The sequence below is a fragment of the Hydractinia symbiolongicarpus genome, chromosome 14, assembly GCF_029227915.1.
Source record: "Hydractinia symbiolongicarpus strain clone_291-10 chromosome 14, HSymV2.1, whole genome shotgun sequence".
Lineage (NCBI taxonomy): Eukaryota > Metazoa > Cnidaria > Hydrozoa > Anthoathecata > Hydractiniidae > Hydractinia > Hydractinia symbiolongicarpus.
Genome location: NC_079888.1, coordinates 15,934,488 through 15,961,166, shown reverse-complemented (window position 1 = coordinate 15,961,166; position 26,679 = coordinate 15,934,488). Strand labels below are relative to the sequence as shown.

At 35.4% G+C, this 26,679-nt stretch overlaps 1 protein-coding gene across 4 annotated transcripts in view; it reads right to left on the bottom strand.

Annotated features, from left to right (window-relative positions):
* The window catches only part of LOC130626128 (uncharacterized), a 74,722-nt gene that overhangs the window by 37,072 nt on the left and 10,971 nt on the right, over positions 1-26,679 (bottom strand). For 3 of the 4 annotated variants that reach the window (XM_057441229.1, XM_057441231.1, XM_057441230.1), the window contains 11 exons: positions 25,115-25,141; positions 15,007-15,059; positions 13,868-13,925; positions 13,114-13,146; positions 11,794-11,811; positions 10,721-10,747; positions 10,259-10,285; positions 9,894-9,923; positions 8,259-8,284; positions 5,991-6,093; positions 5,340-5,372 (listed from right to left, as the gene is read on the bottom strand). In XM_057441229.1, coding sequence (XP_057297212.1) covers positions 5,340-5,372; positions 5,991-6,093; positions 8,259-8,284; positions 9,894-9,923; positions 10,259-10,285; positions 10,721-10,747; positions 11,794-11,811; positions 13,114-13,146; positions 13,868-13,925; positions 15,007-15,059; positions 25,115-25,141 — 435 coding nt within the window. The remainder of the gene's footprint in view (positions 1-5,339; positions 5,373-5,990; positions 6,094-8,258; positions 8,285-9,893; positions 9,924-10,258; positions 10,286-10,720; positions 10,748-11,793; positions 11,812-13,113; positions 13,147-13,867; positions 13,926-15,006; positions 15,060-25,114; positions 25,142-26,679) is intronic. The other variant, XM_057441232.1, reaches the window with a different exon arrangement.

Genomic DNA, 26,679 nt, shown 5'->3' with positions numbered 1-26,679 from the left:
CAACTCCTTGAATGCTGTGACGAGCAGTTGCGCAGAGACCTCACCCGATCCACCACTGGCATGTTGGCCGAAAAAAGTGAGGATGTCATCCTTGCTTCAATGAAATCACTCGCTGTCAGGGAGGAAAACGTTATGGTTGCACGAGTTGCCTTAAACAATATGAATCAAGATCCTGATGAGCCAATAAGATCGTTTGGGGCTAGATTGAAAGGTCAAGCTGGTGTATGTAAATATGTTATTCCCTGCCCCTCGTGCAGCCACGACGTGGACTATACCGAACAAATATTATGTGATGTTCTTGGTCGTGGTATCTCCGACCCTGATATTCAGCTGGAGCTTCTTGGACATACGAACCAGGACATGTGTTTGGAAGAAGTGCTCAAATTCGTTGAAACAAAGGAAGCAGGGAAACGTTCTGCAACACGCCTCATCGATCACCACCAGGCTGGTGCCATCCATAGCCAGTACAGAAGGGGTAAACGAGACTCCTTCAATAAGCCAAAAGAAGACAATGACACCAACCGTGATACCAAACGCGATTCTGGTTCAAAATGTGGGTACTGCGGAACAAACTGCCACAGCACTAGCGCATCACGATCCCGTCAATCCACATGTCCTGCATATAATCACAAGTGTGGGAATTGCCAACGTCTGCATCATTTTGATCACGTGTGTAGGAGCAAAGATCGAAAAAACAAGGAGAGAAAGCCTGATAATGCTGCAGTTGTCGAGGAATCCAGCACGATATTCAACTCACTATGCTCATTGAACACAGCATCTGCGGATCATGTTGATCACCACTGCCACAACAAATCTAAAGATGTTTGGAAGAAAAGTCCATCTCCTCCACAACCGTTTCTCGATTTGTCCGTGCGTATCGTGGAAGATGACTACAGCGAGCTGGGTTTTAAATTTCCACATGGTACTAACGAGTCAACTATCACCATACCGGCAATGGCAGACACCGGCTGCCAAAGTTGTCTCATTGGTTACAAATGGATTCAGCGATTCAACCTTTCTAAAAGTGATCTCATCCCGGTCCGAATGAAAATGGACGCCGCCAATGGACAATCTATCAAAATATTAGGGGCTATCGTAATCCGCATCGCTGGTATCAATTGCCACGGGTCACTACAAGAAACGAAGCAGTTTACGTATGTGACTAACGACTCTGACAAGTTTTACCTCAGTAAGAGTGCCTGTGTAGATCTTGGCATTGTATCACCTGAATTCCCTATGATTGGTGCGAATACCATCATTGTACCTGATCCAACTAATGAGTGTTCATGTCCAAAACGATCAGCACCGCCACCACTTCCTACCGAACTGCCATATCCACCAACAGAGGAGAACCAGGAAAGATTGGAGCAATGGCTTCTTAACTATTATAAAAGCAGCACCTTCAATGTATGCGAACATCAACCTCTGCCATTGATGTCCGGGCCACCCATGAAGCTGATGATCGATGAGAATGCTGAGCCGACTACACATCATTCGCCAATACCGGTACCGATCCACTGGCAAGAACAAGTAAAAGCCGACCTAGACCGCGATGTAGCTCTTGGAGTTATTGAACCAGTGCCCATTGGTGAACCCGTGACATGGTGCCACAGAATGGTGGTGTGTCCAAAAAAGAGTGGCAAACCGAGACGCTGTGTTGACTTTCAGGCTCTTAATAAACACGCTACCAGAGAAACTCACCACACACAGTCACCATTCCATCAGGTTCGCACGGTACCTCACCACACCAAGAAGACCGTATCAGATGCTTGGAATGGGTACCATAGCGTTCCTCTTTGCAAGGAAGATCGCCACTATACAACTTACATCACACCGTGGGGTCGCTACAGGTATTGTACCCTACCTCAGGGCTACATTACATCTGGAGATGGTTATTCTCGAAGGTTTGACGCCATTGTATCAGACTTTCCCGACAAAATCAAGGTAACCGATGACTCTCTTTTATGGGCTACCGATATCGAGAAATGTTTCTTCCACACTTGCAAATGGTTGGACACTTGCGGGAAAAACGGAATTATTCAAAATCCCTCAAAGTTCAAATTTGCCCATGATGTGGTGGAGTTTGCTGGGTTTGAAGTTACCCCTACCAATGTCCGTCCAGCACCAAGCCTTATGCGAGCCATTGCCGATTTTCCTGTACCGCAAAATATAACAGACATCCGTTCCTGGTTCGGTCTGGTCAACCAAGTAGCATACACATTCAGCATGACGGACAAAATGCTACCCCTACGCGAATTGCTGAAACCTCAGTCTTCGTTTCAATGGAACGATGAACTCGACGAAATATTTGCTGCCTCTAAATCAAAAATCTTAAGTGAGATTGAGGAAGGTGTACGCATATTTGACAAGTCAAGGCTCACATGTATAGCAACAGACTGGTCAAAGAACGGAGTTGGTTTTTGGCTGCTCCAAAAACATTGCCTATGTGAAGGGAAATCTCTCTTCTGTTGTCGTAGTGGTTGGAAGGTTGTGTTAGTTGGCAGTCGGTTCACTCACCCAGCTGAGTCCCGTTATGCACCAATTGAAGGTGAGGCATTAGCCGTTGCACATGCGTTGGACAAGTGTCAACATTTTGTTTTGGGTTGCAAGGACCTAATCATAGCAGTCGATCATAAGCCGTTGCTCGGACTCTTTACAAACAGATCCCTGGAAGACATACCTAACAACCGATTGCGGAATCTTAAAGAACGCACACTGAGGTATCGTTTCACCATGCAACATATTCCTGGCCTGAAGAATCGAGTTCCAGATGCTCTGTCGCGCCATCCATCTGGCGACCCGTCTCCGGAACAACTGGTATTACCTGACGACATTTCGTTTATAGCTGCTTCATCGGCATTGAATTCCCTTAAATCCACAACCTGGGAGGATGTTCGTCAAGCAACTACAGCCAACGTCGAAATGCGAGATCTAGTTCATACCATTGAGTCTGGCTTACCTGAACACCAGACGGAGTGGCCCCAGAAATTGCAGGTATATCATCAATATCGCGATCAATTGTCCACTGTTGATGGAGTCGCACTTTACAAGGACAGGGTCATCATACCTCCATGCCTACGGCCTAACATACTATCCAGCCTTCATGCCGCACACCATGGTGTCACATCGATGAACTTGAGGGCCGAATCTTCCATCTTCTGGCCAGGTCTATCTGCAGATATCGTAAAGTTACGTCAGGGATGTCAAAGCTGCGACCGTATTGCTCCATCGCAACCATCTGCTCCGCCGAAGCCTCTGCAATATCCTGATTATCCGTTTCAGCAAATCTGTGGCGACTTCTTTCATTATGCCGGCCACAACTATCTTGTCTGCATTGATCGATACTCCAATTGGCCGATTGTTGAGGAGGCTAGAAATGGTGCGAAAGGATTAATCGACTGCCTCCGCCGAACATTTGTAACCTATGGTATACCGGACAAATTCTCCTCAGACGGTGGACCTGAGCTGTGTGCATCCTCCACGTCCACTTTCCTGCGTAACTGGGGTGTCCACCACCGAATATCATCAGTTGCGTATCCACACAGCAATTGTCGAGCTGAAGTTGGTGTGAAAACAGTAAAACGTATGCTAACGGATAATGTTTGTTCTGATGGGAACCTTGACACAGACGCATTTCAAAACGCCATGCTACAATATAGGAAAACGCCAAATCAAACCACCAAGTTATCACCTACAATATGTTTGTTTGGACGACCCATCAAGGATTTCGTACCCATGTTGCCAGGTAAATACCTCCCCCACCCTACGTGGGTGAGTGTCCTTGCAGATCGCGAAAAGGCACTAAGGCGTCGTCATATGGCCATCGCTGAGAGACTGTCTCTGTATTCTAAGCAGTTGAACCCACTTTGTGTGGGAGATCAGGTGCGAATCCAAAATCAGACTGGTCTCCATCCTCTTCGATGGGACAAAACCGGCTCGATTATCGAAGTTCGCCCGCATGACCAATATGTGGTTCGAATTGATGGATCAAGACGGGTGACACTACGTAACCGTAAATTCCTTCGGAAATTCACACCTGTTCGGCCAAACTTACCATTGGACCAGCTTATGAACGCCTGGCGATCAATCCCACCAGCCTCTAGGCCGCCAATCACCTCTAAAGCTGTGGAACAACCCATCGATGACAGCCGCTCCACTCAAGACTTGCCACAGGGATCTACACCACCCCTCTCAAATCCGACCGACAACACTCCGCCTCCACAAGCATCGCATGATAGTGACACATACTTTGGTCCTGACCAGCCAGCTGCTGACAACCGTTTGGATGTACCGACCGCCTCCTCGTCACCGCCTTATCCGTCCCCGGTTCGTCGATCTACAAGAGAACGTCGGCAACCATCTCGTTTCGAGGACTATGTTATGAACTAATACATTTAATCGTCATTATATACTGCACATCTCCTAATGACTGGGGGGAGATAGAGAGTAATGAACATTGAACTGTTGTATTTATTGTTTATTGTTTGTTTTCAGATTCAACATTGCATACTAATAAATAAGCAAATGGTTTCATTCCTATCTAGGGACCACCTGAGACTAAAATAGCCGAGAATTTATATTATTCAGTAAAAGACCATTAAATCACAAAAATAAATCACAAAACTGTTCATTAAAAGCACACAATCCTATACATTTTCTTCATCAGTGTTTTAACCTTTTACAATAGAAGCAATGAGTAAACCAATTTCTACATATTTTTTGTAAATAAGAGGTTATTGCTGACATAAAATGTTTAAGCTAAATACATTTTCCATTTTTTTTAGCATCAACTGTTTTTTTACACAGGCCTGTCATCTGGTCTCAAACACTAACAAGTTGCAAAAGCTGGATTAACTATCTCACTATCAAAAAGGTGCAACTAAATACATTCGCAATAGAGACACACAGAATTCTGTTGTTTAAATTACATTTAAGAAAACAAAGAGGTGTATGCTACTTGGCATGTGACCCCAAACCATGCTACAAGGTTTTGAAGCCTCTTAAATGACAGAATAAGTTGCTAAAAGAACATTTTGGACACTATAAAAACTTAAGACGTCTAGATGTATTCACTAAGTTTAAGCAAATTTAAAGCAGCTAAATGGGTTACCAGCAATATTTTTTTAAGGAAATTTTTAAAATGTGATGGTTAATGGTACACAGGCTTTTTTTAAGAATAATAAAATTCAAACCAGGTCTGGTTATAGTTTTATTTCTCTGCTGTTTTTCATTTATCTTTTTTCTAAACAATAGACCAACTTTTTAACCTGAAATACCAGCAAAAAAAAACAGATTCTTATGAAAGCGTGATAAAATATAACTAAAATAAGCAAACGTACGGTGGTGGTTATCCGGACGAGTGTTAACAGATACTAAAAAAGGAAAACAAGGAAAACAGTTGGGTAAAAAAAGAATAGTGTACACCTACACACTTTTCCTTTTATAAGAACATGCTTTATAAGAATACCAGGCTGGAGTTTTTGGTTAAACACAATTGCATTTTTAAAATGCTGGGATAGGCGAATACACAACCAGACAGTACTTAGAATGCTTTTCAATCAGCCATTTTTTGAAAAAAAATTGGATGGGTTTAGCTTCACTCATAAAGGAAAGAAAATTCCCTGAATGCCTCCCCCAACCCATAACCTTTATCTAAATAATGTTTTGTATTGATTAACACACAGCCAAAAAGAAAAAAAAAAGAAAAAGATAAGGGTTAGCAACTTCAATTAAATATTAAATATTCACAAATAAATTCTGTCATAACAGCACAGTTTTTAGTGTGTTTATGCAATGTTCTGTTAGCGCATCAAAGCTTGTTGCAATTGACCATTTGGGACTTAGTTAAGAGTTGGAAACCAATGCTATCCTCGCAGGCGAGATAGTAATAACTAAACATTTTTGTGAATTGGAAATATATTAATTATTGGAGGTATTTTGAGTAAAGTACAATACTCCGTAATACCATATCAAAAACAATTTTCACTTACATGGCTTGTTTACAGTCTCAGTAAAATTTTCTTCACCCATCTCAAACCACTCAATAGAACCTTCTCCAGGTAATATCTGTAATAAAGGATTTCCAGGTGATATCTGTAATAAAGGAACAAAAGAAAATACAAGACTGGTTAACCCATTGAGACAGAAGTAACAGCTGTAAAGCAACAAGTACTAGTAAACAAAAGTATGTATTTAAATTCTTGATTACCAAAATTTGCTCCAAACTGTGTTTGATAGCTTATTATATCTGAATTACTTTTAACGTAGCATTATCCTATGAAGCACACATAAGACACGTATACGGGCAGAATTAAAATAAACAAACAAAAAATCATTACAAATTTTGCGAAATAATTTTAGTGCATGTTAATTGCTTCTTTTTCCATTATTTTAATAGTAAAATATACTGAAAATAATGAATTAATCAATCAAATGGTGCATGAACCATTAAAAACTCCACTGCTGTTTTGACCTTGTTCTTGTTTTAAAATTGAAAAACTAGTTCCAGTCTTACATATGATATAAGGCTACAATTGAAATAATTATTTTCATAGCTAAAAACAAACAAGAAGCCCTGGGGGCTCTAAGAATTTCCGCGCGCTACCTAAGTATTTGATGAAAACCTGCTAATTCGTAGTGGTATTGTGCCAAACATTCGAAGGGGTTTGGTGCATGAACCTCTGAAGACAAAGCACACCAGTGACATTATATCTTACAACAAACGCAAACAAAACGAAACATGTCATTAAACTCACATTTTAAAAGAAATTGCTAACAAAAAATACAGCCTATCATTCATGGTTGAAAGTCTTGCGATTGAAACGTTTATGGTCTTAAACGGCATTAGTTGACAAAAAATTAAAATTTTGATGTGACCATCATTTTCAGCATACTCTTTTTATTAACTGTGTCAATTTTTGTCAAAAATAAAGCAGTTTTAATTTTTGGATAAATTTTGGCCTGAAATGAAATTTAGGTGACAAAAAATCAAACTTTTGTACCATCATCATTTTCAGCATACTTTATTTGTTAACTGTGCCAGATTTAGGCGAAAATGAAGCGGTTTTAATTTTTGGACCAATTTTAGCATAAAATGGCATTTAGGTGACAAAAATCAAAATTTTGATGTCACCATTATGTTCAGCATACTTTTTTTGTTAACTGTGCCAAATTTTGTTGAAAATAAAGTAGTTCTAATTTTTTGACCAATTTTGACCTAAAATGACATTTAGGTGACAAAAATCAAAATTATTATGTCACCATTGTGTTCAGCATACTTTTTTTGTTAACTGTGCCAAATTTTGTGGAAAACAAATACCAATTTTGGCCTGAAACGTCAATACGAGACTTCCCAGTAGTTAAGGAGCTTGGGTACGAAAGTTTACATCTGTGACGGAGCAACGTGAAATCCCAGGGTCGATGTTTTCTCAAAAAATGCTCCGAAAGAAAAAAACGACGGTTTTAAAGAATTTCCTACACCTTCAGGCGCGGAAATTCAATTATTTATACCTTCACCGCAAAATAAAAAAGTTTAGTACAAATTTATTTTCCAATCCACACCTGCTGCACATGTAAACATATAGTATTTAGTAGGGAAACAGTTAATTGCAGTATTTTATTAAAGGACAGCTTATGTTTACCTTAATAGAATTAATGAAATAATTGCGTTGTGCTTATGTTTGAGGTCAAATAATTTAGAAAAAGGTGAAACTAAAATAACTCTACTCCCATGTGGGGGTAACGACGGACCACCTGGCCTAAAATTAGCTGAAGGTTAACCAATTGGGATTGGTGATATTTTGGGCAAACCTATTAAGTAATTCCAAGCTATTAATAATGAAACATAAAATGGTTAGAATGTAATAATAAATTAGACTTTAGCACACAAGGCTTTGAGAGATATGATAATGTGTAATAATTTGTAAGGTATGTTGCAACGAACAATGTAAACCACGTTTGTTGAAAAGCTGTTTATTCAATAGCTTTTTTTTGTCCAAGTATTTGGTTCACTTAATGTGCAAAAATTTAATTTAAATAAATTGCTTGCCGTATCATGAAGTTTTAGAGTTTTGGGGGAAAAGGGTGGTTTTACAAGAAGTATTGTTTTTTCTTTAATAAAGAACCAATATAGAAACCCCCGTAAATATGTTATCCTTGGGTTGGTTTTAAGAACGCTACTTGCTGACTACAACTACAAAAATGTTGCTCAAAAAACTAACAAAAGCATAGGGAAGAAAGTATAAAACTAAAAAACTTACACCAAACAAAATGTCATCGAATGCATCTAAAACAGTAAAAACGAATGTTCAAATTGATTGTTTCTAAGTTTAAACCAATGGCTTTAAATATGAATTAAACCACAAAAACAATCTTTAAACACTTGTTTTCTTTAGAATTCAATATTCACACTAAGCAGTTAAAGAATATTAAACAGATAGAAGCTCTAAGTGTTTTAGTATATTTGCTTTTAAAAACACAGCAAATTTGTTACAAATAAGAAAAGACAAATATCTTAAAGATAAAACCTTTTGAAAATTATATGTACATGACATAACCAGAATCTTTTTCTCAATAGTGTCTCATATATTTTATTTATTGTTATTAAATACTTTGAACAGAATCTCTCCTGTTTTCTACTTTGTCATTATTAAATTTTTGGCTCATTTTTTCAGTACTAAATCAGACAATGCTGTTTTTTTTACTTGTAGACATTAGTTTCAGCCAATAATAACTTTTTCTTCCTGCGATTAAACAAACAAACAAATAAAAAAACATTCTATCAGGTTATAAACCTAACGTAAAATCTCTGCTTTTTATGTATATTTAAGTTTTTTTTGGCATAAAAATAAACAACATAATCATTATCACGGATTGTCTGTAACAGCGATGTACGGAACGTTCTTTTCTAATGTTTATAGAATTTTGTTATCTATTTATATCTCAGCAATCACACTGTGCATAATAAAATGAATGGCGGCAATGAAGAGAAGATAGCTGCGTGTGTCTTATTAATTGTATTTTATATTAATTTTTGATATTTTCAGTGGCCAAATTATTATCTATACTTTAATTTTAACATTTTTAACAGGAATTAAAAATTAAGTCCTGATTGTAAAATACGTGTCAATTAAACCTAAAAATGATACCTGCTATATTGCTCTATTACCAAAAGCAAATTATTTCAATGAGCTTAATGTGATTGCAAAGACATAAATAGATTAGAATTACATTCAACACAAAAGAAAAATGATCTCCAGAATTGTGTTTCAGAGAGAGCTCGAAATATTAGCATTGGCAAGCAACAGAAAGTTAAAGAAATCAATTTCACTGTGTGAAAAAAATTAAATCACGTAGTTGAAGTAAGATTACATAGATATAGGATCGGGCATGCAGTTATATTAATGTACGCTTTTATCCCATTGGTACTATTTTCTTCATTGAATGTATAAACTTTAAATTTCAGAATTTTAGCCAAATTTTAGAAAATATTTGAAAAAACAACCCAGTGGTATATGGCGCAAGTTTGCAAATTCAATTTATTCTAATTTATTCTAAATACCAGCTGTTATATTTTTTTCTTCTTGTAATGATTACAATTGACAAGAAATTAAATCATTTTAATGCATGGAATTGCCACAAAAAAATTTTTCAGAAAACCTGTGTAAAATTTTAAAGTGGCCATATTTTGACATGACTACCAAATTTTGTACTAACACTTTATTAAAATTAGAACAAAAGTTTTGTGATAATTTGTAACTTACCTAAACAGGACTGGGTTTTCTCAATTAAAAATAAATCACATAAAAACTCATTACAGTAATGAGTTAAACCAACCAAGAAAGTTATCATAACTGAAGAGAGTTGCATAACTGTTGGGGGAAAAATGTACTTACAAGACGAATTCGGCGCTTCCTCTTCAGTAGCTAAAATTTATCAGATGCAAACATGAAAGAAACAGTAAATAATAACGTTTAAAAAATCATTTTTGAAAAAATGTAACAAGTTTTGGTCATACACTTTTTTGAAATAATTAAATTGTTATAAAAAAACAAACAGGACAAAGTAACACTAAATAATCCAAATTGAAAGTTGTTTTCTTATAAAGTCGTGAAACAGAATTATAGCAAGACAATAGTTAATTAATAAGCACCTTTCTGGGGTGCTACAAAAAGAATTCAATAAAAGAAATGGGATTTCGGAAAATTATTGAAATTTGTTTTCATGCACTATGGTGACAAATAGAGAAGAAAATACTTACATATCGTGCTCTCTGATTCGACTGGGTCTAAAATTAAAGCAACAGACATTACATCCTCAGACAAACACACTACTAACATCATACTATTAGAAACCCCTATTATTTGTAAGGGTAATTTTCAACTCCTTAAGGTGTCTTATCTACAAAATATTTAGATAGGCATCCAATTCAGTGTCTTTTGTTATTGAACTAGTAATTAGCCCATGGAAAAATCCACGGTTCGTCCGTCCTTTTTATATCGCATCACGTACGTCTCCCTACTTGCGCAGCTAAGCTACCATTTTGCATGACAGACAGACAGATGTATACGGGGGTATTATAATATAGATATTTATACCTACATACTGATAGCGGAAACACGAAATGCGTTCTTTTATCAGACCATTCCTTGAGACGAGTGCGATCACACAAAAATCATTTTTCATTTTTTCTTAGAAACAATCATGTGGCGCAGATACTTACTTTCAACCAGCCACCTCTTCTCCGCACCTGAAATTGCACACAAACAAAATGTTATATTATTAGTGCTATATAAAACCTCTACTTTTCATCCTATAAAATTCTTTGTTTTATAAACTAAAAAAAAACATTTTAGACCAGACAAAGGGTGGTGCAGGCTAACTTTGATTGAAAATTGTTGCATTGTCTTATTTCTTGTTTTGTAATTTACTTTGCAATTGAAAAAAACCTTTAAGCTGTATTCACACATCTAAGTATTTTTTCCTCAGGGGCAAAAGGTCATGGAGCTGTATGTTTGATTTTTCTGATGAACAAAAGTTTTTTATGTTTATAAGAAAATTGACACAAGGCAAGAATAATAACGTTGGAAAAAAATAGCGATTGGGTTTCATTTCAAAATGTAATTTTTTGCAATCAAAATGTATTTTGTTGATACTTAATCAAGAAGTCTTTTCAATCAATTGATTTACACAGCTGAAATGTGTAAATGCTGCTTAATATTTTTGTTTCGTTAGTAGTTGCATATTTTGAACATCCTACTTCAATTTTAAGTTAGTAAAAAACTTTGTGTGCAATGTGTGCTCTCACCTAGGGAATTTATAAGAAAAATGACAAATACTAAAAATCGCACGCGTAAATAAAGTTTTAAAAATTAGGTAGTTACAATCTTTTCTATTTTTTTATTTTTTAAAGGTTTAATGTTCTCCTTAATATTTAAAATGAATCAAAAAATATAGAAAATATGCAATTAAAACATATCAAATGCATAAAAATTATTAACTGTCAACAAATAAATTAACCATGGGTAAAAACAATAAATTTCAGCGTTCTTTTTTAAATAAAAGTGATCAAAGTGGTTTTTTAATGTTTGCATGATGCAGTTGAAACGGAAAATGTTTAAAAGCAATTTTTCAAACAGAGCTTTTAAAACAAAAAACTTGTTTAACAGGTTCAATGAAGGTTCCAATGTGTGGTAGAGGTAGGTTAAGCAAAACCTCCTCAAAGAACAAAATTAAACAAACTTATTAAAATAACAAGAAAACTTATTAAAATAACAAATAAGTAAATAAATTTACCATGTTTATTTGATTCAGCTGAAAAAAAAAGCAATGGCATTTATTAAAAGATTTATATCAAAAGAATGACGACATTTGTATACAATAAATGTCTGAATTGTCCAAATATATTTTTTTGTGACCAGGTTGTCTGAACGAAATGTGAAATTTGAGCAATCCATTGTCTAAAGGTTAAAAATTCAAGTTATCAAATTTTTTACATTTGTTACAAATGGAAACTGCATTCTCCACAAAAAGAAAAAAATCAGAGTAGGTTTCGGCTAACTTAGAAAAATTTTGTGCTAAGAACTTGGGATTAAGTTACAAGTGGCATACCAATAAATGTTACCTTTGTAGGCCAGATTTTAACAATGACTATCTTTTTTAATTATTTTTTTATAAATTTAAATATATAAAAAGACGTTAATGTTCAACAACACAGGTACATCGGGGAAAAATGACTTGTAATTAATAAATCAGTTGATTAAACTACTTAAATAAACCCATGAAAGAATCCATTTAAAAAAAACTTTTTAAAAATTACCATGCTTTTTATCACAAAACAGTTTTTTGTTGGTTTTTCACAAAAAGGCCAAAATGTTTTAAATGAAATAGACAACATTAGTAAATTCTTAGCTAACAAAATTGTTTCACCTTATCTCAAGATTTGTTCCCGCCACATAAAAATTAACAAACGTTTTATAAAAGACAGAACTTTGTTCTTACGGGATGTTTTATAGACACTTTATAGATTGTAGAAAATATAATTGACTTTGCCTGTCAACGACAGATAGACAGACAGAACCAGAGAATTAATATAATTAGTTTTTATTAAATCTTAGCATTTAATTCGTTCTTAATAACACAGTTGAAACTCAAAATAGTAAATGATTGATTCGCATACAACATTTATTACTTAAATGTTTTCTGCTTTGCCATAGAAGGGTCTAGGAAAAACAATTTCTTTTGTTTTTATGTAAACAAACAATTTTAGTGCATGTTTAAGCATGTCTGGATAGCTCTTACTGTACATGTAGGTGTAAGTTCACATAAAATGACGTGTCTTACAGGATTTCTAAAATGCTAAAAGCAGTCAACTTGACTTTGCTTCTGAACTTTCTTGTTGTAAAGTTTTAGCTACCAGCTTCAGAATTGGTGATGTATTGAAGCCACTGCTAAGAAGTTTACATCCAAACTTTAGTACAAAAAACCAGGTTTACCCAATCTTTTTTTTTCGTGAGATTATGCACTATTTTAATTTACCTTTAGTAAAACTAAACCATTTTAGCAGAATAACGTTTTTGTTGTAAATAAAGAACAATTTAAAATTAATGTACATACGCATTCGAATAGATTTCCTTTTACGACTTTTCTCTATAAAGAATATATTAAAATAAATACATAACTTGTACATTTAGTAATATTATACAACAATGTGCTGAGATGTTAATATGAAGCAAGCTGAACTAGTTAACAGAGCTTTCCATTTACTAATAAGCAAAGGTGAGTGAGAAGCAAACTAGCTTGGGCAAGCTCGCCAAGGCTTGCTGGTTCCTTATGCATACGTAATTAAATTTATTTTATCATGCAAATTTATTGTGTGGCCTTGTTTAATGCTCTTATTGTTAAACGTCAGTCTGCTTAACTAAGAAACAACCTGGTAAAGCAGCTCAGGTAAGTCAGCCTGCATCAAAAACCACAGTGCTTAAACTAAATATTTAATCCCCAGCACTGTTTATTGCTTGATATCGTTTTATACTGTGAATTGTCGCTAGATATTGTCAAGTGTGAAGTAGGCTTAAAGGATAAGGCCAAGGAAGGTTTAAACCTCGAATTTAAGTTAAAAGTGGAAGATATATTGATGGGTTTACACATTGTTGAACTGCCTTAGCGTCTACAAGTTTGGAATAAATTATTATATTTCCTTAAACTAACGTGATGGTATTTCCACAATTGATTATTAGTTATTAGGTTTCAAACTTTTAAAGACAATACAGAAGAGTTTATTTCTTCAAAAGATATATCAGAGGTGGCACAGGGAATGTGAAACACATTTAATCTTATTTTAAACATAACTGCAAATTTTATTACTCACCTGTTATAATTTTGGATGGCTCTCCCTGCACAGTTTGAGTTTTCCTTTTATCTTTAATCTATGTGTGCAAAGTTTTTAGTTTAAATACCTCTGAGAGTCTTACAAGTAAAAATTTTTAAAAAATCCTTGGAGTCTAAAAAATATAACTATTGTTAGGATCCTTCTTAAAACTGGAAACTTACAACACAACTTTATTTTCTAAAGGGGAATCATTCTGTAAAATAATCATTAATAAACATGTGATTTTCCAGCAAGTTTTGGGGCTTTTTCAAGTAACCTTTATGTATAAACTGGAAAATATATTAAATAACTTTTATTTGGCTGTTAATCAAAATATGAAAACTTGCTCTAGAGATAAAGTAGTTGAATTTAAAGAATTTAGTGTTATTTCAATGCCGTCACATGAAACAACTTAAGCAATAATTTATTACTGTCATTTCCTTCCTTTTGTGACATATTAAAAGTGTGCTAAGTTTGATTTACTTTAAACAAGTCTATCAAAGGCGATTAGGAAGCGGTAGGAAAATCAATCATGTGTGAAAAACATTTAACCAAATATGGTAACGTCCGAAACACCCTTTACCTTTAGTGACTTAATGCCTAAAACCAAATTAGGGGTGCCTGGAAAGTAAGTAAGTAACGGGAAGTTTTAACGTCCTTGGGGATTCCATCCTAACGATTGTTGGCTCTTTCTTCCCTCCAACTGTAACTATGTTACATTACCGCCAAAGATACGTATATTACTGCTCTAACTTGCTTGCGTGCCACACAAGCCGGTTAACGTTCAGTAGATGGCACCAAATGGGATGACAACACTGCATTTAAAGTGCGCAAGGGTACGGACTCGAACCTGAAACCAATGAAGTCCAATGCGCTACCACTACACCATCTCCACACGGAAATTGTTGATTGTGCCTATAGTCTTTTAACTTGTGTACAGCAGAGAATGAAACTTTACCAGCATATAAAATTCAAAATGGTGCTAGTTTTCTTGTAACCGGACTCTTATATTTTTTTGTTGCTGAATTTTTATTTTGCTTGAAATTCCAGCTATCACATTAGAATTAAACAAACTGATTCGCATATTACACTGCATTTAAAAAAAGACCAGAACCCCCTAAAGCAAACATAGCACCCACCTTTTTTTTCTTGGGCAGGGGGGATGATATTTGTCTTTGCGGTTCCACGGAATCTAAAAAAAAGATTTTATGTACAAAAAATCAATTTCTTTAATGCCTTTACTTAAGATTATTTGGACCTGGGTTTCACTTGGTTTTAAGGTGGCGGTAACTCTTTAAAAAATCGGAAATTATTTTTTTTTTACATGATTAGTTACGAAAGATTGTTTTCAGACCATATATTCATATTTTTTCTATTATAACACACTTGTCACGATTTATGGCTAAAATTTTATTATCTTTCACGAGAAATATTCAGCCTCAAAAATTCCTCTTAAAAATAAAATTCATGAATAATAAAATCTGCCGAATATAGTTTAAGTCAATGCGCTTGCGAAATTGTGCAGAAAGAAATGAAGTTATTATTAAAGAGAAACGTTAATAACAACAAAGATGGCGCATTATGTAGAAATTTAAGACGATCTTTATTATGCTACACTGCACAAACTTTAACTTTCGATAGCATTTTCGTTTTAACTTTAAAATTTTCAGACATGCTTGGTGAACCATGCAGCCATAATACAGTGTGCGGAAATCTCTTTATTCGTAATATTTTTCTTTCAACAGCGTTTGGTGCAACAGTGAATGCTAACAAAGAATCTTTTGAAAAAAACAAAAGGCTATTATTAAAAAAATAAAGATAAACAAAAAAAATAAAACGCACACTGTTTTAACAGGGTTAACCCAAGGTGCATTTAAAAACAGAAGCTGATGAAAAATAATGAGATTGTAAAAAGTTGTAGCTCATGGAAACCAATTTTTTTCTTGTTTATGATACATTTTTTTGTATTAAGGTCTATATTTTTAGCAAAAAGAGTTACTGTTAACCTACTGTTCGTGTTTAGACAGTATAACTAATTACAATAGTGTTGGATGGGGTTTTTGTTCTGTTTGGTGCAGATCTGATACATTGGTACAACGTTGCGTTGCTGTTGTGTTGCTGTTGTGTTTAATGATTGTTGTGTTAAACCCAAGTCAGAGCTACAATGATTATCAGGTTAGTCACATATTTCGCCTTTTAACACTGGTAGCAGAGGGTGTACTATAACCTTTCAAAGATGGCACACTACAAAGCCCCACCGACACTTGGTGATAACACTAATATGTGTTATGAGAACTGGAAAAAATAAGTACAGATATGGCAATTATTTACTTCGTTGGAGAAGAAGAAGCAGGCACCTGCTATCATTTTGACTTTGACTGGTCAAGCAAGAGAAGCAATTTTAGAGATGAAACTTGAAGTGTTAAGTTCTGAGTGTTAAGGAACTCGTGAACTTGTATCTTAAGGACTCGCACCATTCAGCTTATGAAGCATATGAAAAGTTTGAAAAAGTTTGTAGACCTTCATCAATGACAATAAATGATTATATTATTGAGTTTGAAAGACTATACAACAAGCTCAAGAATTACGATATGGAATTACCTGAAGGAGTTTTAGCTTATCGTTTCATTAACAGTTCAAATATTTCGGAAAGTCATAAGCAGCTTATTAGAGCAACTTTAACAGAACTAAAATACACCAAAGAGCAGCTAAAAAAGATTTTTAGTGATCCTTCAAATTTTATGACTGGTCAAGGTAGTGATGATATAAAAATCGACTGAAGACATTTACTATGGAGCTACGTACAGACAAAATAAAACTCAAAGTCGATCTAGAGACAACAGAAGAACATATACCCGAAAATTTGCAGATGGGAATAGAAGATTGAACCTATTAGATAGAAATGGTGAGCCTAGTAGATGTGTTATCTATGGATCAGTTCTTCACTGGGCAAAGTCATGCTCAGATACACGTCAGGGACAGGAAAACAAAACAAACAAGCACCAGATGAAGTTCAGGTAACCCTTATTGAAGAATGCATGACAAATTTTGTTGGAGAAACTTTAAGCATGGCGATACTTGACTCTGGGTGTACCAAAACAGTTTTTGGCGAAGATTGGTTGCAATGTTATCTGAACACATTGAATTATGGAGAGTTAAAGTCTGTGATTGAAAGAAAAAGTGCAACAATATCCAAGTTTGGAAGTGGTAAACATGTGACATCTGTTAAAAATGTCACCTTACCTGTTAGTGTTGATCATTATGTTTATTACTTGTTTCTTTATAGTGTAGCATTATAACTGGTGGGTGTAATAATATGTTTCACTATCATGGTTATTATCAATTTTACATGGTAGCAAAGGGTAGTTGAAGAATTTAAAGATGAGTGGCTATAAAAACCCACCGGTGTTCAATAGCAAAGACAAACCATATTACAGATATTGTGAAGAGTTACGTGCTTGGTGCATTGTTACGTACGTGAAGCTAACCAGAAAGTTGAGACTTTTGTTTTGGAATTTGAAAAAAGGTAAAACCAAATAATGCAAAAAGATATGAAATTGCCTTCCTCAGTCTTAGCATTTAAACTACTTAATGCTTCAAAACTTTCTCACAAGGAGAGACAACTGGTGTTAACAGGTGTTGATTACTCAAAGAAAGAACAGTTATTTGATCAAATGAAAACTGCTCTCAGAAAGTTCTATGGAGAACAAGCTATCCCATCTGAGAGTGATGTTTCTGGCATTGCGTTAGAACCCAGGAGAGCCTCAGCTTCAGAAGAGATACTTTACAATCGTCCAAATAAATAGCAACATAACTGTTTTAGCAGACCGCAGAGAATTTTTAGACATGGTGAAAATAAACATTTTCGATCTAGAAACAGTGACACTAAAACAAACCCATTGGGTTTCAATGGTAAACCTACGAAATGCAAAATTTGTGAGTCTATTTTACATTTTATGAGAGATTGTCCTCACAGACGGTCCATGAACTCTGGGAAGCATATCACATTATTTACTGGATCAAATGAAAGTGAGTTGTGTTTACTTACTAGTGAAGCAAGAAATTCAGCTGTTCTTGATTCCGGTTGCACATCTACGGTTGCAGGCAGGCATTGAATGGACTGTTACCTAGAAACGTTAGATGCTAGAGAATCTAATCTAGTCCAGCACTGTGATAGTTCAACAGTCTTTAAATTTGGTGGAGGAGAAACAAAGAAATCCAGAGGTAGTGTAACCTTCCCATGCAAGATTGCTGGAAAAAGCATTTTCATCAAAACGGATGTGATTGATAGTGAAATCCCATTATTATTGAGCAAAACTGCAATGAAGAATGCCAAAATCAAATTAGACCTTAAAAATGACCAAGCTGAAATTTAGGGCAAAACAGTAGACCTTGATAGTACCTCATCAGGACATTATTGCATTCCGCTTGACAAGGAAGAAATACCAATTTCTGATTGCCTTTATACTTTGGAAGCTGATGTATCCAGAACAGAGAAAAAGAAAACGCTTGTCAAACTACACAAACAATTTGCCCACCCTTCACAAGCTTAATTGAAAGCCTTACTGAGTGATGCGAATGTTTGGGATGATGATTATCAGTCTATATTAGATGAAGTTTATGCCTCTTGTGAGATATGTCAAAGATTCCGTAAAACCACACCACGACCAGCAGTTTGTTTACCTTTGGCAAATCAATTTAATTAGACTGTAGCTATGGATTTAAAAAAGTGGAACAAGGACGTAAACATTCTATATTTGCTTGATCTCTTCAGCCGATTTACCACTGCAAGAATCATCAAAGATAAAAAACCATCCACTATCATAGATAATGTTATGCAAATGTGGATTGGTTCTGGATTTGGAGCCCCACAGAAGTTCTTGGCAGATAATGTTGGCGAATTTGCCAATGAAGATTATAGAAACATGTGTGGAAACTTAAACATTCAAGTTCTTAACACAACTGCTGAAAGCCCGTGGCAAAATGAAATCTGTGAGAGAAACCATGCTGTTGTCGACAGATGTCTGGAAAAGATACTGGCAGACAATCCAACAGTGTCTTTGGAAACGGCTCTAGTGTGGGCAATAAATGCAAAGAACTGCCTGCAAATGTGCGAATGGATTTTCTTCCTATCAACTTGTATTTGGACAAAATCCTAATCTTCCCAACGTGATGACAGATTTGCCGCCAGCTCTTAAAGGTACAACAATGAACCAAGTGTTTGCAAAGCATATCAACACTTTGCATGCTGCTAGAAGAGCATACATAGAAGCTGAGTCATCATCAAAAATTAGACGTGCCTTAAAACATAAAATTAAGGTAAATTGTACTCAATTTAACAGAGGTTGTAAAGTCTTTTACAAGAGAGACGAATCCAACAAATGGAAAGGACCTGGCACTGTAATAGGTCAAGATGGAAAAATTGTCTTTGTGCGACATGGAAATGTTTATGTTAGGGTATCAACCAACAGACTGATTAAAATTGGGCATGAATTTCAAGAGCCAACAGAATCAGATCCTGGCCCTGAAATAAAAATTACCTCAGGTGAGGTGAATTGCATTCGTGAATCTTCAGACAAAGAAAGCACTAATCAAAGACAGCATGCCGATGCTGCTATACACGACGGAGTACAACTTAACGATGCCACCTTGGACCAAAACATGACTGACAACGTTACGGGTATGCCAAAGAAAAATGATGAAATTTGCTACAAGCAACCAGGTGACAACATTTGGAGAGAGGCAACGATAATCAGCAGAGCTGGCAAAGCAACTGGGAAGTATTCTTCCTGGTACAATGTGAAATACCCAGATGAAGAAAATCCCATTTGTATAGATTTTCAGATTATTGACAAATGGGAAAAGGTAGAAAAGGGAAGAACTGAGGAAGTAAACATTGTCTTAGTGCCACAACAACGCCATTGTGACAAAGATGTTATCACTGCCATGGAACAAGAGATTAAGAACTGGAAAGATTTTGAGGTTTTTGAAGAAGTGAGAAATTCAGGACAAAAGACAATTTCTACTACATGGGTAATTACAGAGAAGAAAACTGGTTCAGAAAATTTTGTAAAAGCCAGACTTGTTGCAAGAGGCTTTGAAGAGGAGCAAATTTTACAAGTTGACTCGCCTACTGCCTTGAAAAGCACCCTTAGAATTCTGATAGCAATCTCTAGTATAAAAGAGTGGCAATGCCAAACCACAGATATCAAAGCTGCTTTTCTTCAGGGATGCGACATCCAGAGAAATGTATTTTTGCAGCCACCAATTGAAGCAGATGATCAAGGCAACCTTTGGAAACTTAAAAAGGTTGTGTATGGATTAAATGATGCTGCACGTCACTGGTTTTTTACTGTGAAAAAAGAAATTGAAAAGCTTGGATGTGTACAATCCAAGTTCGATCCAGCTATGTTCTATTGGAAACGTGAGGATATTCTGGAAGGGCTTTTTGTTATCCATGTCGACGATTTTATTCACTCTGGAACAACATCTTTTGAGAAAGAGGTTGTTTATAAATTAAGAGATGTCTTTCGAATTGGGAAAATAGAGGAAAATTATTTTAAATATGTTAGCTTAAACATACAACATAACAATGGTAACATAGAAGTGTCCCAGAATGATTTTTTTGACTCGATGCAACTTATACCTCTATCTCCGAAACGTCAAGCAAATAAGTTTGAGAAACTTAATTCCACTGAAATTGCCAGATTACGGAGTTTGATTGGTCAAGCAAACTAGGTGGCCAGTCAGACCAGGCCTGATGTTAGTTTTGATGTTTTGCACATTAGCATGTGTATCAACCAGAGTCCAGAAGTAAGACATCTCATTGAAGCTAACAAAATGGTAAAGAAAATTAAGTCTGATCAGTTTAAACTGATATATCCAAAAATGAATGTCAACCAGGAGCTTCGATCAGTCGTATTCACATATGCTTCCCATGCAAATTTGCCAGATGGTGCATCTAGTGCAGGTGCACATATCATTTTATTAGTAGGAGAAAATAATGATTGTTGTATACTAAATTGGTCATCAAACAAAATTAAAAGGGTAGTGAAGAGTACCACAGCTGCAGAAAGTTTAGCACTATCAGATGGGTTGGACGATGCACTGTACCTATCTGAATTACAGGCGGAATTGCTAAGAAAAGACATAAAGAAAATCATAATAAATGCCAAGATTGATAATAAAAATCTACATTCACTTATATATTCAACGAAAGTAATAAGTGAAAAACGACTGCGTATTGATATTGCAGCAATAAAAGAGATGCTAATTCGTAAAGAAATCAGTACAGTGGAATGGATACCCACCGAAAGACAATTGGCTGATTGTCTGACAAAACATGGTGCTAGTTGTCACAGTTTACAAAATATTCTGTCGATTGGAAAACTTGATGTGTGTCATCATAAAATTGACTATTATCAAAGTGTTTCATTTTATTTCATTGCTGGACGAAGCGTGATGTTATCCACAGATGTTGTGCAAATACCGTTACCCTTATTGCTAAGCAAGGAAGCTATGAAAAAGGCAAACACTAGAATAGACTTTGCCAACGATAAAATAATTATCTTCAACACAGATATACCAGTTTCTTTCAGTTCCTGTGGTCATTACTGTATTCCAATAGGAAGAGTTGGAAAGTTCAAAGAAGGAAACATTAAAGAAGAAGCACTTGCTATATGTAATTTTTTACAACAGAAAACACCACTGCAAAAGAAGGCTGCTGCAGTCAAACTTCATCGACAGTTCGGTCATCCTAATAGTTCAAGACTAAAACAGTTGCTGATAGATGCAAATATTAATGATGTTGAGATCTTTAATCATCTCCATGAGCTTGAGCATTCCTGCCAAATTTGTTTGAAATTCACAAAGCCAAAGCCAACCCCGATTGTAGGTTTTCCGATGGCAAGACGATTCAATGAAACAGTAGCATTAGATCTGAAAGAATGGTCAGATTCGCCAAAGGTTTGGTTCTTGCATTTAGTTGACCATTTTACTCGCTACAGTACTTCGTGCGTCATCAAAACAAAAAGGAAAGAAGAAATAATCAAACGAATCTTTCAAACATGGATTTCCATATTTGGTTCTGCTGAAAAATTTCTTATTGATAACGGCGGAGAATTTGCAAATGAGGATTTTGTAACGATGTGTGAAAATGCCAACATCAGAATATGCACAACAGCTGCAGAAAGCCCTTGGAGCAATGGTTTGGTGGAAAGACATAATGCTATTCTTGGTTATAATGTTAGCAAGATGATGGAGGATAAAGTTACCGTCGATTTGGACATGGCAGTAGCCTGGTCAGTGAGTGCCAACAATTCCCTGAAAAATGTCAATGGCTACAGTTCGAACCAACTTGTTTTTGGATTCAACCCAAATCTTCCGAACTGCGATAATGCGAAGTTACCAGCTTTAGAAGGAAAGACTTCCAGTGAGATTGTTGCAACAAATCTAAATGCTATGAACGCTGCACGAAAGGCATTCATACAAAGTGAATCAGCGGAAAAGGTTAGAAGAGCATTAAGGCATCAAACAAGAACGTCAGGTGATGATAGATTTGAAACAAAAGAAACACAAGCAATGCTTGAAAAGGCCCTGGTAGTGTCATAGGACAGGATGGCAAACAGGTTTTAATAAAACATGGCAGTTCGTATGTCCGTGTGCACCCTTGTCGTTTCCAAAGAGACACAGGCTTTTCTCTGATTGATGCTACTCTCATAGAAAGTTGCAGAAATAAACCAATAACATCTTTAACCGACACTGATAATCCTGTGAATGAAGAAGTAGTAGGTGATGGAGATAGTGATGACAGTGCTGAAAATTCTGATTTTGATTTGCAGAACTTCCAAAGTGATGAACCAGAAAGAAGGGATGTCATTAGAAAGGAGAGACAAGTTGCATCAGATGAAATTAATGATATAAATAATCTAACCAGTAGCATAAGTCGACTTTCCTTAGATGTAACAAACAGTGACACACAAGACCAAAAGTTGTTTGATGGTTCCGTTAAACCCAAAGCTAAGTCATTTGTAAAATGTAAGTTCAAGGACTGTGATACGGTTAAAGATGTGGAAATTATATCAAAAGGTGGTAAAGCAACTGGAAAATATAAATCCTATTTGAATATACGAGATGTAGATAGTAATTCATTGTCATGTGTTGATTGGGAGGAAATTGAAAGTTGGCAGCCAATAAACACAGAAGAGGTACTTCTTTCGCAAGTAAAATTTGCAGATTCAGACGTCTTGAATGCTATAATTGACGAATTGGAAAAATGGAAAAAGAACAAGGTTTATGAAAATGTTGAAAACCATGGACAAAAGGCATTGTCTGTGAGATGGGTCGTTATAGAACCTTTACGAAGAGTGTTTCTTGTTGGATCAGAATGTTTAACTGTATTTCGTTATCTTGGATTAAGCTTGAACCAGCACAGTGATTTTACCATTCAAATCAACCAAAATGCATATGTTGAGGAAATTGAACCTATTGAAATAGAAAAAGAAAGAAAGGGGAAGAAGAATTATCCACTGAATGAAAATGAGATCAGGGAATTCAGAGCTTTAATAGGACGACTGTGCTGGTTAAGTGGACAGACCAGACCCAATATCATGTTTGAAGTCTGTGAATTAGGAGCATCAGTAAAGGAAGTCACAATAGATGATTTATTGAGTCTGTTTTATCTGTTATTTTACAGTTTAAAGGTACTATGAAAAATTTGACTCTTAAAGTCTACAATGACGCATCCTTTGCAAACCTTAGAAACGGAGGATGTCAAGGCGGATATATAATATTTCTGAAAGATGACTGTGGAAATCTATCACCCATTATGTGGCAGTCAAAGCACCTGCAAAGAGTAGTAAAGAGTACAATGGCTGCAGAAACTCTGATTCAAGTTGAAGCTGCAGAAGCAGCATTCTGGTTATCAAATTTACTGACTGAAGTATGTGGCCGTAATGTTTTAAATTCCATTATATGTTACACAGACAGTCGACAACTATTTGAAGCAGTTCATTCGATCAAATCTGTTGTGGATAAGCGACTATGGATAGACTTGTCTATACTTAAAGAAATGATTGACAGAGGAAAAATAACAGATGTAAAGTGGATTGATAGCAAGAAACAAATTGCAAATTGTCTGACGAAAAGAGGAGCATCTGCTGAGGGACTATTGAGAACCCTTCAGCGTGGTTGTGTTTAATGATTGTTGTGTTAAACCCAAGTCAGAGCTACAACGATTATCAGGTTAGTCACATATTTCGCCTTTTAACAGTTACTGCAACCTTAATTAGTTTTAAAGGCTTCAGACGAGAAAAGAGTGTTGTTTTAAGTTAAAGCAAAATGACATTTTCTGTCATCAATAATTTTAGACCTGTTAAGGATGTGCACTTAGAATTTATCAATGCATAATATTATAAAAGTGAATTGAATAAGCATTCTTTGCTTGTCCCAGGCCTCTTAATGTTTTGCTGCTATCGCCATAACTTGAGATCTGCATGTCAGTTTGCAACAAAATTTTTAGAGTAAACATGTAAACATATAGACTGAACGTAGTAAAAGTAACATTTGGAGAAATTTCGTTTAAGCCTATTGAATGTTTGATTTTCCATGAAATGCCACAACACCACAAACTGACTATTATCAAAGACATTTATTTTTTTAGGCATATTTAGCTTGTGTAAAGGAATATTTATGTCTGAATCTAAATTGTTTACATTATAAAATTTGGTGCCATCATAAGAAAAATAGTATACAGTATTCGGGTAATTTGTTTAGTAAGCATTATAGATTTTTGTCCATTTTTTAGCTTTAAAACAAGTTACACAGTATTTAAACTTAATTCCTGCCAAAAATTAAGATCACATTAGGAAAGTATTTAGCCTGAATTCCTTTACAGCTTATAAGAACAAAATAATTTGAGTGTTGAGATAATTATTTCTAAACAGTTTTTCCGTTTTTTTACCGGTACGTTGTCAGAATAAGATAACTTCAACATCATCAATTCCATCCTCATAAAGAAATCTGACTATAAATTTCCTTTTTTTCAGAAGAGCGCAAAAAAGATCATTTGAGGCTAAAAAGTGTTTAAAATTGAACGTTTCTTTTTTTCCACATAAAATTTTGTGATTTACCTATGTTGAACCTATATTGGTTGCCCATCAAAATTGGCATGGAAGTTTATGTCTAATTACATTTACAAGAGGAAGACATCAATGTTCTTTAAAATAATCAGGTAGCAGAGATACTTACTTTCAACAAGCCACCTCTTTTCCGCACCTGAAATATTAGAGTTATATAAAATCTGTCCTTAATAAGTAGAAATTTCATACCAGACAAGGATGATTCAGGCTAAATTAGTTGTATTGTTTTGTTGCTTTAGTATTTTACTTCGTAATTGAAAAGATCTTTAAGGCCCATTTACATCTGTTTTTGTTTTTTTTACATAAGGGACGAATTTTTATCCATTCTCTTATTTTATGTTAAAAATTTACATATGTGTAGACAACATCACAGATTACATAAAGATCTTATGTACATCATTATCGCTATATGTCTATTTTCCTTATGTACAAATTTTTTTTTGATGTAAGTAAGTGGAAACGAGGAGGAAAAATTGCACAATATTTTATTACGAAAAGTTTTCTTTTGAAACTAACACATTTTTAACAATATTGATAACTTAATCAGAGAAGATTTTTCAATCAATTGTTTTGAACAGCTGAAATGTGTAAATCTGCTCAATATTTTTGTTTCATTTGTTGCAATTATGAAGACTTTAAATATACTTCAATCTAATCTAGGTTAAAAACTCTGTTTAACTTTAATGTTAGCACTCACACAAGGAAATACATCAGAAAAAAAATACACATGCTGAGAATTACACTTCAAGAAAAAATAATTGAATCGCAAACTGTTTTTGATGATGTAGTTGAACCTCAAATGCAGTCTTTTTCAGGAGAGGCTTGCAATCACACGCGCACGCCTTGACACACACCTAAATCGTTTCAGGCGTGTGATTAATCGCACGCCTGAAAAATAAATATTGAGTTTTCAAAATCAACCTATAAAATCCATATTGTAGCGTGCGGTGGCAGCCGTCGAAATAATTTTTGGAGACTCGTCAGACAAAATGTCCGATAGTTTTTTGTCTTGGTTGGACACTTTTGATCTCAGAAATTATTGTATACACCTATTTAACATTACGCGTGCCATTATTATTCCGCGCTAGGGAAGGGAACTGGGTTCTAAGAAGGGGTGCCTGATAAAATCTTCCTTGTGTTCTTCTTAGTTAAACTTGATGAAAACGAAGTATAAACAACACGCTTACATTTATCTATCTGCACAAAATCTTTTATTTCAAGAATTATTTATCATGCCAAGTGTAAACTGTGCTGTTATTGGCTGTTTTAATAGCACTAAGAAGCTGCGAAAATGGAAGAAGGAACGATGTGAAATTCACGAAGTTAACCATGAAGAATGTTCATGTCAGCGACCGTTTAGTTTGCATTGCTTTCCAAGCGTCCTTAGAAATAACGAACAGAGACAGCGTTGGATAAAAGCTATGAGAAGAATTAACCCAGATAAAAGTGATTGGGTACCAAAACAAAGTGACAGGGTATGCTCTGTTCATTTTGTTGATGGAACACCTTCCCAAAAGTATCCAGACCCAACACTAGAATTGGGGTACGACACTCCTGTTACTAAAAAACCTAGGAGGGAACTATTTCGACATTCTCTGGAAAAGTCATCTCTTGATTCAGAAGATGTTCCCAGCAATGAAGCCCAAGAAGAGGAACCTTGTTGCTCAAATATTT